At 40.2% G+C, this 13,452-nt stretch overlaps 1 protein-coding gene across 2 annotated transcripts in view; it reads right to left on the bottom strand.

Moving 5' to 3' along the window:
* Positions 1–13,238, bottom strand: part of LOC123234415 (pancreatic secretory granule membrane major glycoprotein GP2-like) — a 19,588-nt gene extending 6,350 nt beyond the window's left edge. The window contains exons 1-10 of one of the 2 annotated variants that reach the window (XM_044660320.1): positions 12,814–13,238; positions 10,989–11,117; positions 8,714–9,139; positions 8,503–8,622; positions 6,143–6,357; positions 4,151–4,302; positions 2,853–3,098; positions 2,591–2,753; positions 1,769–1,850; positions 191–235 (exon numbers count right to left, since the gene is read on the bottom strand). In XM_044660320.1, coding sequence (XP_044516255.1) covers positions 191–235; positions 1,769–1,850; positions 2,591–2,753; positions 2,853–3,098; positions 4,151–4,302; positions 6,143–6,357; positions 8,503–8,622; positions 8,714–9,139; positions 10,989–11,064 — 1,525 coding nt within the window. In that variant the 5' untranslated portion in view covers positions 11,065–11,117; positions 12,814–13,238. Of the gene's footprint in view, positions 1–190; positions 236–1,768; positions 1,851–2,590; positions 2,754–2,852; positions 3,099–4,150; positions 4,303–6,142; positions 6,358–8,502; positions 8,623–8,713; positions 9,140–10,712; positions 10,754–10,988; positions 11,118–12,813 lie in introns of those variants that run through there. The other variant, XM_044660327.1, reaches the window with a different exon arrangement.
* Positions 13,239–13,452: the final 214 nt, after the last annotated feature.

Genomic DNA, 13,452 nt, shown 5'->3' with positions numbered 1-13,452 from the left:
GAAGGAAGAAAAGAAAGCAAGAAAGAGAAAAGAAGGAAGAAAAAGAAAGGAAAAGAGGGAGGGAAGGAGGAAAGGAGGGAAGGATGGATGAAGGGAGGAGGTAAAAGGGAAGGAAGGATGGAAGGAAGGAGGAAAGAAAGGAAGGGAGGGGGGAGGAAAGGAGGGAGGAAAGGTAAAATGAATAACTTACCTAAGGGCGTGGTGGCTCCATTTGCTTCAGGAAGAGAAGGAGAACCTGTTAACAAGAATATAAAGGTGAGTGTCCTGCAGTCCTTGAATTGTCCTACTTCTGAACAGTAATAGTATGAAAAAAGATGGGGTAATGAATAGTTTATCCCATTTAGATCTCAAGAGGAGGGCAGACAGCACAAAGCTTTAAAGCAAAACCTCCTCAGAGAGACCATCTGTTGTTTCCCTCCTCCTCCTACCTCCAAGTATTCTTTCTGTTAAGGGTAATGAAAGACCATTCCCACTCACCCCACATTGAGTTGCCAGATCTTGCCACCTAAACAACATCCCTTGTAGCTTTTACTTCCTCTCTTCTCATACAGTCCCTATCCTAGTTCGGACCCTAATTATTTTCTACCTGGACTATGGTAGTCTCCTAAATGACCTCCCTGCCACAAGTCTCTTGCCTTCTTGAATCCATTCTCCTCCACACAGTCAATAAAGTCATCTCCCTAAAGACCTAAAAAGTAGATCTGACCATGCTGTCCCTCTGCTTAAACTCCAGAGGCTCCCTGTATTTTAAGAACCAAATATATACTCCTTTGTTGATCTTCAGCATAAACACATTGAACTTCATACTGTTACTCATACATGAATACTTCATTTCCATCTCTGCTTTGGCACAGATGGTCTTCTAGGCCAAGAATGCACTTCTAAAAGCTGCTCTTAGAATCCTTAATTTCCTCCAAGGCTTAGCTCAGGCAGTTCTTCCTACATGAAGCCTTTCCTGATTCCCTCAATTTCTGGTACCTTCATCACTAACTCCAAAAAATTACAAAATTGTCTTATACCTATTTTGTATGTAACTCTGTATGAACATATTATTTTCCCCAATTGAATTGTAAGCTCCTTGAGGACAGGAACTATTTTACTTTTATCACTGTATCCTCAATGCCTAGCACAATGTCTGGCACATGGGAGAGGCTTAATAAATGTCTGTTGATTGATTAACAAGTAAAGGAGGCGATTGGGCTTGGAATATGGGAAGATAAGCTTGTACTAAAAATTGTTTAAATTTTTATAAACTAAAAACAATTAAAAAACTGAAGCTCAACCAATAAACATATTAAGGTAAAGCTGTTGGGATTGTACGCCCCAACATACAGCTGCCCTCTCAATATGCAATTTGGTTCTTGCTTTTTCTTGAATTCTCTGACCCTTTATAGCTGCCCTTATTGTTTCAGGATATATTTCATCAAATAACCCTTCTCTCTTGCATCATCACTTTCTTTCTCTTCACTTACCAACATGCTCAGGTTGCTTCGATCCATTTTTTAACCATGATCCCCATTTGAGCTGACCTCCCATCCATCTTCTCTCTCTTAATGACTATTTCCTCATCACCTCCTCTTTCCTTAGACCCCTACAATGTGGTCCCCACCTTCTCCACCTTACTACTGAAAATGTTCTCTCCAAGGTCAGCAATAACGTCCTAAATCCACCAATCACCAAATCCATTAACCAAATAGAAAGTTGATTGGATCTTTTCTCCAAGGATATCATTGAAGACCTCATACTCTCATCATTAAGTTCTTTTTACCTCTCCGAGCAATAGGACCCAAATCCAGAACATGAGCTGGATTGATGGGGATTTCACTTCGTTGTTGAATTCCAGAGCAAGACTGTTAGAGAGGAAAATTCCCATTAGAAAAGCTTCAAACTGAAGATTTCCAACTGATATGTACCCCTACCTCCATCGACCCTAACACTGGAAGCATTCATGTTTTCAATATATCTTCCATTATTCAGAAAACTGTAACTTTCCCTTCATTAGGGATCTAAATATCCCTGGATACTGTTCATATAGTGTCTTTGAATTTTTATCTTTACCAGCCCCAAAGTATCCTCAATTGGATCCCCAACATTTTGTATCAAATTTAGACTCATACCTTCCAGACCACTCCCTTAACTCACCCCATGATACATGACCTCTTTTATCTCCCTACTTTTCCCATATACTTTCTTCAAGTAAGCAAACTTTCGTCCAACTTTGATTCCCATCTCTCATTTCCAATTTCCCCTCTATTCTGGGTTGCCATGAATGATGAATGAAATATTCATTTCCCCTTGGCTTGACACTTCTTTTTCTGTTGTGAAAAACCCTTTCTCACAGATAGTATCCCTGCTTTAGTGGAATGGGTTAAAAGTATCTTCTCATTTATTCCTCAGTGATCTAAAAAAAAAAAAATCTCAGCCTGATATGAAGTGAAAAACACCCAAAGAAAATGGTTATCTGAAGCTATTTTAGATTTAGTAAAGCTCCAAATGACAAGGACCCCCATAACTCCAGGATCACATATTACAAATGCACACTGCTTGTGGGTACTGCAGAAGAAGTCAATAATATTCAAGATACACTTACTGGACGACATTTTTCTTTGACATTGTCACAGAGATGAACTTCACAGTGTAGGTAGACAAGGTCATGATTCCCAGCAAACATAAACATTTGAACTGAAAAGCGACCTTCTGTAGACACTCCATTCTCCTCCACTCTGATGGTTGAATCGTATATGTTTGGGCAGCTGTGAAGATGATAATGTTAAGGTTATCTTTCTAGGAGGACTTGAATACTGTGACTGAAATTTAGTTTTGCCTCCAGTTAGCCATCAAGTGGCAAATACCTATTCCTAATGATGAAATACTTCAGGGGATCAGTTCGATCTTTAGTAGGTGTGGCATAACAGTTCTTCAGCAGTAGGTTAAATTGGGCAGTATCCCCTTCATATAAAACGGCACCCACATAGAGCATGGATTCAGTAGACAATACGGCAATGGAACCTTCATAAGGAGAGGTGTAATTCTGGTCTTGGAAGAGAGCCATTCTCACTAGGAAATCGCCTGAGCCAGAAGCACTGATGTTCAGAGCACTAGAACAAGACCACAGTGGTAGCAAAATCAGCCTTTCATCTTTCATTCATTCAATAAATATTTATTAAAATCTAACTCTGTACAAAGAATTGTGATAAATGATAAGGAAGAATAATTTAAGCAATATTATATCAATGACCTGGAGCTTAAAATCAAATGGGGTTAAGCCACAAACCAGAGGGCAAAAACAATGAATTTGTACTTAAGATTTATGAAATACGAGCAGTTTTCTCTAATGGTAAAACAGAAAGCTAACGAAGCCATGGTTTTATGAGTTTAATCCCTGCAAAGGTTTTATGAGTTTGATCCCCTTATGGGCTACTTAGCCTTGACCTACCTTACATCTTGTACACTCTACCCCCATGTATTCTTTGATCCAGTGGCAGTGGCCGCCCTGTTGTTGTTCCATGAACAAGATACTTTATCTCCTGACTGTGGGCATTTTCCCTAACTAGAACACTCTCTGACCTCATCTTTATCTCCAGGCTCTCCTGACTTCCTTAAAGTCACAGCTAAAATCTTACCTTGTATGGAAAACCTTTTTCAATTTCTTATAATCCTCATGCCTCCCTTCTGTTATTTATTCCTTTTTTATATTACATATGGTTTGTATATGCTTGTTTACACATTGCCACCCCATTAGACTGTGAACTCCTCAAGAGAAGGGATTATCTTTTGCCTTCCTTTGTCACTCTAGCACTTAGCACTGAGCAGGGAACATGATGGGCATTTAATAAATGCCTGTAGGCTGTCGGAATGCTCTATTCCACGACTTCAAGCTGTTTCTTCAATCCTAGTCAAGATAAAATGGGTGTAAAAGGATTGTGAGTGGGCGCCATTGGTCACAAATGAAAAAATGACACAACTGTAAACACAAATGAATCCTGATTCATATTCTCTTGACAGTGGGTCAGTGCTAACATTCTTGTATCCAGAGAAGATGAGTTTATAGAGTGCCATTCGTGCTATTCACACGCTCAGTGCGTTAAATTGCCATCTCAAATACTGGTAGGTTCTACCATTTGCCACATCATCTCTTCCAGTGTCATACCTGACAATGGGCCTCACAGCTGTTTGGAGACTGACTTTCATATCGAGGGGGTAGGCACACTGAAATTCAATGTTGATGGCATCGTCTCTGATGATAATGAACTGCTTGGCCAACGTTAAGGTGTTCTTATAGATAGCATGAGTTGTATTTCTCTTAAGGGAAAAGGAAAACATTATGTGTTACTAACCTTACTTTTAGACAAATGAAACAGCTCTAGCATTTTCCAAATGCTGTTCTTTAGGGTCCTTCACTGAATTTCATGATAATTGTTTCCTCTTATAAGTTGGCATATTTCCATCTCGGAAGAGTAAACACCTCTCCATACTTCCCCCATCCCCATCACCACATAGAGACATATGTGGGTGCATGCATGTGTCTGTGAGTGTGTGTGTTTGTTCATTTATCTCAAAGGGCAATAGGAAGTTTTTCAAGAAGTTTTTAAGGCAAATTCATTTTACTTAATCTTTTTAAAATGTATCTCTGCTATTTGGTACTTTCAGGAAAGCATTATCAAATCCAACCAATAAAGGGATAACACAGTTCCTCAAAGAGCTTAAAATAATGGTATTATTTTTATTATCATCATCTTCATCATCACCGAATGATGATATTGATTTTTAGAGTTAGAGGCCATTTTCCAAACATCTGGTTCCTTCATTTAACAAATAATGAAGCCAAGATAGAGCTAAACTAGAACCCATATCTCCTGACTCTTAGTCCAGAGATAATTCTATGTTATCTACATGATTTGGATTTTCCCGTAAGTGTAATCTCATCCTACTGCTTTTCACAGAAGCAGCCTCTCTCAGTTCAACTTTGAAGGGCATCATTGTGGTTTGTGGGAATTAAATGAATTTAATTCTAGACAATCTACATATTCCTTAAAGTGCTCTGGGTCTCCAAGGGCTAAATGTGGGGTTAAAATTTCCATATTTTTATGGAAATAGGTATCAAGGGATAACACATGTATAACCCAGTGGAATTGCTTGTTAGCTTCAGGAGGAGGAAGGGAAGAGGGGAGGGAGAAAAAATGAATCATGTAACTATGGAAAAATATTTTTTAAAATAAAATTTAAAAAATTTCCAAAATTTTGATCATATGGTAAGGTCTTTATTAAGTGAGATTATCAATGGAAAACACTTTGCAAACATTAAAGTGCTATATAAATGTCAGCAATTTTGATGTGTGCTTAAGACAGCTTGACCAGCTGGAAATCTGGTTATTAATAGGGTGAGTATTTACACATCAGAAATCCCAAACCCTACAAATCAAGTCTTGATTTATTATTTTTTTCTGATTGTCTTGACTTAAGAAATTAATGGAGAAGATGTTAATAATTCAGACTCAACTCAACAGTAGGTCAAACATCCTTCTTTTCCAAGACATCTAGTCATAAAACTTTTTCTGGTAAGATAAGGATTTCAGCAACCCAACCAAAGTTGAATGTCAAGCTTTAAGAATGTCTCTAGAAATGGTGGTTCAGTGGAGAGAGAGCCAGGCAGGCCTAAAGTAGGAGGTCCTGGGTTCAAATATGGACTCAGATACTTCCTAGCAATATGACTCTGGGCAAGTCACTTGATCCTAGTTGCCTAGTCCGTGCCTCTCTTCTGCCTTGGAACCGATACTTAGTATCAATTCTAAGACAAAAGATAAGGTGTTTTTTTTTTTTTTAAAGAATGTCCCTAGAAACACTCTGCTGACAAAAAATGGGCTGGCTCAGGCTCATAAAGACCTCATTCATGAAGGGACTGACAAAGAAAAGGATTATTTATTATTTCCCCAAAGTAGAGAATTGACATTACGATCTAGCATATGGCAAATCTGAACCCTGGATTATCATGTTTTTAATGGAGAGTGGAGGGTGGGGAGTTGTGGTTGTTGTTCCAAATAAAAAATAGAATACTGTTTTGAGAAAAGTGGGAAACATAGGTCTTAGTCTTCTTCTGATCCCATTCTATCTACTAGAAAAGAAAGAATTGAACTAAACTTGCCTCCAGAGTTGTTCCACATGCTCCAACCTGCGTTGGGTTCACCACCAACAGCCGGCCCTCCTCATCCTTCTCCAAAATCCCAGTGCAGTTACTATCTCTGAGGTAAGCTAACACCTCTCCATTGTTGAACCCCAATCCCTCCAGTTGGCACTTGTCCAGGGACACTTTGATGTCATTGGCTCCACAATGCAGTAGAGGGCGCAAGCTGGTAATATCTGAAAAGCCATGGGACGTGTCAGTCAATAAAATCAAGTCAATAAACATTTGTTAAGCATCTACTCTACTATGGAGACTGGGCTTTGCAGCAAGAATACAAAGAAAGATAAAATTCTCTGCACTCAAACTCAAGGATCTTCACCCTCTACTGGGAGAGACAACATGGAAACAGCTATGTATAAACACATACTTTCTCTCTCTCTCTCTCTCTCTTTCTCTCTCTCTCTCTCTCTCTCTCTCTCTCTCTCTCTCTCTTTCCTTCCCCCTCCTCTCTCTGTCTCTGTCTCTGTCTGTCTGTCTGTCTGTCTGTCTGTCTGTCTCTCTCTCTCTCTTCAGGAAATAATCAACAGAGAGAGAAGACACTAAAATGAAGGGAAGGGGAACTGGGCTTCCTGCCAGGCTGGCAGGTGGAAGCCACCAGTGTGTAGGTTAGGGCCAAGCCAGAATGCTTTCCCACAAGTCTGGAATTACCCAGTTTTATTCCATAGGAATGTCAGTGGTCACCATGCTTGGCCCCTGTTGTGTACAAGGACTCCAATAGCCCCATACATTTAGAATTGACCTAGATATTTTTGCTTTGGTTCATTTTGGGCTCTCTTGGGAAATACTGTCAGTTAACATTTATTAAGCACCTGCCATGTACCAGGCACTGTGCTAAGGGCAGAGGATGGAAAGAGTGGCAAAAAAATCCCCTAGTCCCTATGGTCAAGGAGTTGACAGTCTAATCGGGGAGACTATATGTAGACAACTATGTACAAATAGGGGCAGCTAGATGGTGCAGTGGAGAGAACACCAGTAAGAAAGTCAAACATTGACTGGCTGTGTGATCCAAGAGAAACCATTTAATTTCATTTGCCCCAGATTCCTTAAACTGCAAATGATAATGAGAACTGTAAAGTCAGATTTAGTCCAGTATAACTGCCCTGAATTGGAGGAACAACTGAACTTGCCCCTGGGTTTCTCTTCCTGAAGATCTTGGGTGGGTGGGAGAGTGCCTGCTCCAAGACAACTTTATCCTGCCCACCTGAACTGTTAATAATGTACTTGCCTGTCTATTGTCCACTTGGTTTACAAAGAGATTTACTTAAAAATATAGGTCTGCCCAAGCCACCTCCACAATAAACTTCACAAGCTCCCTATTACCTCTACGGTCAAATATAAAATTTATTGGTCATTTAAAGCCCATTATAATGTGATACTTCAGGGGCACCTGGGTGGTTCAATGGATTGAGAGTCAGGCCCAGAGATGGGAGGTCCTGGGTTCAAATCTGGCCTTAGACACTTCCTAGCAGACACTTCTAGCCCTTACCACTCTTCTGCCTTAGAACCAATACACAATATTGATTCTAAGACAGAAGCTAAGGGTTTAAAAAATTTAAAAAATAACTTGATACTTCAGTATTTTTCCTAATTCCCTACATTTTAATTCCCTCTATGTACTCTGCAATTCAGCTCCTCTCCCTCTTGAACATGCTGTATCTCCCAACCATGTGCCCTTGCACCAGCTGTTCTCCATTCCTTGAGACTTCCTTCTCTACGTCTGCCCCTTAACTTCCCTGGTTTCCTTCAAACCTCAATTCAAATCCCCCCTCCTACAAGAAGTCTTTCTGGGTCATTGTTCCTTTTTTCCCCCACACCCCCAGGGTCTCCCTTCTGAGAGTGCCTTCTACCTACTCTGTAAGTGGTACAGTGACTAGAGAGTTCAAATCCAGCCTCAGATTCTTTAGAGCCATGTAATCCTGGGCAACTCTATTGCTTAACCTTTCAGCCTCAGTTTCTTCATCTTTAAAATGGGAAGTACAATAGTACCTACCTCACAAGGTTGTTGTGAGAATCAAATGCCATAATATGTAGAAGTGCTATACAAATACTATTATTATTTGTTAAGCTATTTGCATGTTGTGAATGTGAGCCCCTTGAGGACAGAAATGGTGTTTCTGCATTTTTTTTGGCATCATCAGCTCTTAGCCTAGTACCCAGTATGCATTTAACAAATGCTCATTGCTTGACTGATTGTTTAGATCTATCTTGCTTTGACCCCAAAGCACCTACCACCTTATTATTTATAGTCTACAGCTTCTGCCTATGAACAACATAGACAAATAATGATGGTTCCTCATCAGCTCCGCCATACTTGCACCTACCAGAAACGTTGAAGTCTTGTCTACAGTAACAGCCTTGGGTGCCGTTGACAACTTGGCATTCCTCTTGAGGGGGACACTCGAGATCACATTCCATCTCTGTTGTATCAGTAGTGTTGGGGTCTACGGAGGGTGGGGAGGAGAAGAAGAAGTCAAATAGGTAGAGGGGTTAGTGGTGGTCTTGTCCCTAGCTGCCCAATTTCCAGCCACTTACCTGTACAGTATGCCAGATCACACTCGGGTGTTCCATTTAGCTTGTAGACGTAGAATCCTCTATCGCAAGCCTTCACCTTGATCTCTGTGCTCCAGAGGCAGCAATTATCACTCCAGTGAGCACAGGCATTTCGACTAACAATGCCTTCCTTTTTTGATGGGTGGGTCCCATTCAGCCACAGAGGGGAATCCGTGCCACATCTATTGACTGGCACACACTTCTCTGGTATCCGTACCCCACCTGGACCTGTAAACCGGTACCAGCCTTCTTTAAAGACGTCACATATCTTCATGCTACTCTCTTGGTCCATGCTTCTCCAGGACTCGGAAAGCGTTGTATAGTTATTGCAGGGATCAAAACACGGCCCTGGTTCTTCACATTCTATGTCTAGTACATAGGAACTAGGTAAGAGAACATCTGTGGAATCTAATAGAGGGATAAAAAAAGCTTATTTTAACTTTTTGCTATGGCCGATTGGTATCAGGCTAGTTGGCTCCCTTTTCTTGATTCCCCTTCTCCCTAACTGCTAATGCCCTTCCTCCCAAACTACCTTGTGTCTTGAATTTATTTGCATTTTCTCTCTCTCTTTATTCTGTATATACTTCCATGTATATTTTTCTCTCCTTGTCACTTATCCTCCAATTAGAATGTAAATTCCCTGTATTTTTATCTTCAGTGTCTAGCACAGTACCTGGCACGTAATAGATGCTTAGTGAGAGAATCAACTCTCTGTTTCTTGGGGGTTCACCCTCTTTTTCATGCAATGTTCATTAGCTAAACAAATGTGAGATTTGCAACAGAATTGTCAAGACAGTCATGACCAAATGACTTTCTGAGCTTTCGGTCAGGGCTTCTAATGTAATGAAAACACTACAGAAAAATAAAAACAACAAAAAAAACCCAAAAAACTAATTTTGGAGCCTAAAGACCTGGATTCAAAATTATGATTTTTGCCTCTTACTCTAATGACATTATAGAGTTGCCCACACCTGTGATATCTCTGGTGTAGGAAATTCCTTTAATTAATATAAATTGGCACCATTTCTCTGGAGCTCCTTCGGAGTTGCCTGGAATCCCTGAGAGGTCATGACTTGCCCAGAAATTATCTCAGACCAATACCATCAAAGGTGGGGCCTTCATCTAGGTCTTCTTATTCTAAGACCTCCTCTCTAAGACTATATACCATGTTGACTTATTTTATACTTATTTACTATGTAATTATTATCTGTGTGATATTGGGAAAATCACTTCACTTCCATAGGTTTCAGTTTCCCTGTTTGTAAAATGATGGATTTGAAGGAGAGTGGAAAGGAGGCTTCAAGCATTTTTTAATTGCCTATGATGTGGCAGATACTCTGCTAAGTGCTTTATAAATATTACCTTTAAGCTCTAAATCCTATGATTCCCATTTTCAATTTGTTGGTCAAGATCAACATATCTTTCAGTAGGTAAAGCCTAAGAAGGGAGTAGAAGAGGCTGAGACTCTTAGAGCTAGATGGGAAAATCAGGGGCTCTAATACAACCCTCTATTTTCAAAGATAGGAAAATGAAACGCAATGTTTCAGTGACTTGGCCAAAAAGTTGGTAGTGAAGCTAGGACACGGAATCCAGGTCTGAAATGATTGAAGTCATTACCACCACACTGAATCTACACCCCCTCCCCCCCCAGGTGGTACTGGATGAACACATGGATGAATTAAAGAAAGGTTTGATAGGCTAATAGATGACAGAACCATTGAGGAAATATACATGAAAGTTAGTGATACTTAGGGTTCAGAATGATTCTCATAGAATCACAGAGTCAAGAGAGATCATAGTAAATCTTTAATTCTTATTATCTTATCAGTGCACTGACACCTGAAAGGAGGAAGGACCTGGACCAAATTAATGGCAGATTCAAGATTAGAACCCAGATCTTCTGACTCCCTGCTCATTGTTCTTCCTATGACACCATCCAAAGACTGTAATCATCTAACTGGTCCTTTGGAGCACTACCTACCTCCACCTCCTGTCCTTTTACTCCTTCTTTTAGGAGCCATCTTGGAAGATTTCCCCATGGAGCCAAACAGCTGTGCCATCTGGCTCTTGGTATCTGAGGACTGCTCTGGGAACTAGCTCCATGTTCCTAAGGAAAGTTTAGACTATAGTTCTCCATGATCCGTGGTAATAGTCTGCCATCCCTGATGTCCCCATGGCCATTTCCTCCTCCCACCCTGACCCACTGTCAGATTATCATATTCGACGAAAGAAACCCAGGACGCCAGGTAACACTCACCCCTCTGGGCTACAGCTGCCAAAGAGAAAAAGTGGTAGTAGGTGCAGACAGCAGAGAGGAGGTGGACCCGCTTCATCCTGACGCCTGAGGCGGCTTCTTAGCTCACAGTTCTCTGCCTTTTCTGGATAGCTGTGGGGAGAAAAAGACCAGGTTAAAGTGAAAATGAAGAGAGCAACATGTTATTGCTGATCAGGTGATAGGCATTCCAATTGACTTCCTCTAGAAGTTGGGTTCTTTCCAAACTCCACCTTTTCTGCTCTTCCTTCTGCTCGTCATGATCAAGTGAAACTCCTCTCCTCTCTGTTTCTCCCACATGACACTACACAGCTTAGGTCTCCATCCTCTACATTAATTATCTCCCATGCCTGGAATGGACTTCTTCCTTTTCTCTCCCTTATCAAGTCTCTCTCTTCAAGACCCAGCCCAAGTATTAGCATCGCATGAAACCTTTCCCGATTCCCCCCAGCTACCAGTTTCTCCCCCTCAAATGACTTTAATATTTAGCAAATATATGGATATTTATTGACTTTATACTAGGTTGTGTGTATTTATATATACACACGTAACATTTAGATATACATATTATATTTGTATATAACATATGTTTATGAATACATACATTTTACATACATATGTGTGCATATATGAAAATATAATTCAATATCCTTGTTTTCCTCATTAAAATGTAAACTCCATGCAAGTAGGGATGGTTTTATTCTTTGCACTTGTAACCCCAATGTCAAGCACATTACCTGGCATCGATAAATACTTGTTGATGGATTGATTGATATAAGAACTGTTTTCTAGAAAGTTGAATAAATGTAAGATTTGTCCTCTGAATCCTATTTTACCCTTGATTATCATTTAAGGGGCTACTCTATGTTCATTTCTAATTACTCTTCACTTGGCAGTGGCTCCTAAAGCTTTAGCTTCATACTTGTAACTCTTTTACTACTAAAACCTCCCAAGAAGTTAGTGACATGAAAACAAACCCTTAAAAGTACCCAGAGTTGAAAGGAACGCTGAGGTGAACCTTTGGAAGTAGAATTCAGCATCCCCTCCTTTGACACAAGATCTTAGTATAAGTATCTCATTTTATAGATGATAAAACTGAGGTTCAGGTCAACAGGTGACTTATAAAAGATCACACAGGTAATAAATGATCAAGGAATGATTGGAACCCAAGTCTTCTGACTCCAAAGTGAGAGGAAATTGTATGAACATTTATTCCAAGAATAATCCAAGAATTTAAAGGAAAATAAAATCGGAAGCTATCAGAACTCAGATAAATGCAGTTACCCAGCAATATGATGATGAAACATACTTCCCTCCTTTTGGGAGAGTGATGGTGGATTATGGATGCAGAATGAGGCATCTACTTACAGACATAGTCAATGTCTTCGTTTATTTTGCTTAATTATACAAGGACTATCAACACCATCTAAATTGCAAAGCCCTGGAACAAAGATCCTGTCAACCTATTCTAGTCATGACTCCACTTCAGAAGCACAACAACAAAAATCAGTTCTCTGAGAAGAGAAATCAGACTCTGCAAAATGTCCTTGGAGCACATTAGCACACTGAGAAGTCTCTACTAATATAGTTAGAATTGATATCTATGCAACTGGCAGGGCAGGATTCAAGATTAACTAATTTCAGGGTGCAGAAGAGGTAACCACAGTGCTGATGGCACAGAGGCACACTGAGGCTCTGAAAGTTTCCTGGGAATGAAAGCTCCTTGAGAAGTTAAAATAATATGGATCTGTCTGTGTAGAGATAGGTTAGAGACCAAAAGGTTCATCCCACATTGTTCCATTGGACTTACCTTGGGGGTAAAAGCTGTGTCTTTGTTGGTTTAAGGGTGTTAAACTTTTCCACTCAGTCCTCCCTTGGAAAGCAGCTTTTGTTAAACTGTTTGGTTTTATTGGCATTCAGAGGAGGACTTGACCTCCCAAACTTCCACGGGGCTTTCCTTGATTGGTGCCTCAGGCAGAAAAAAGGTGGAAATAAGAAGTAAGTCTTCCTGTTTTGTATACATTAAGATAAGGATTTCCCGGTTAGGAGGTGACCTTGAAAGCTATGCCAAGAGGCCTCTCTAAACCCCAACCAACATCATTCATGCCTAGAAGGACTGAGTAAGGTAGCTTCTTTAAGTTTTTAAGTTGGGGGATATTTTTATCAAGTTTGGGGAAGAGAGTCTAGTCCACAACTGCCACTCTCCAGGCTCCTCTCTACAGTCTGTGGTAAATATCCTTGTAGAGTTACAACTTCCCTTATCCTTATAAAGTCATACCTTCATCCCCAAATCAAGATTTGAATTCCTTTGACAGGAAGGGAGAAGGCCCTGATATTTTCAGTATAATAGAAGCCAGAAGAAAATATCACAACCCTATATGGCTAGAACATATAGCTAAAGGTAGAACACATTTGGAACACATGTTGAGGAAACACCAAAGGAATAAAA

Source organism: Gracilinanus agilis, chromosome 1 (assembly GCF_016433145.1).
Source record: "Gracilinanus agilis isolate LMUSP501 chromosome 1, AgileGrace, whole genome shotgun sequence".
NCBI classification, from domain to species: domain Eukaryota; kingdom Metazoa; phylum Chordata; class Mammalia; order Didelphimorphia; family Didelphidae; genus Gracilinanus; species Gracilinanus agilis.
This window is presented reverse-complemented; position numbering and strand designations above follow the sequence as displayed.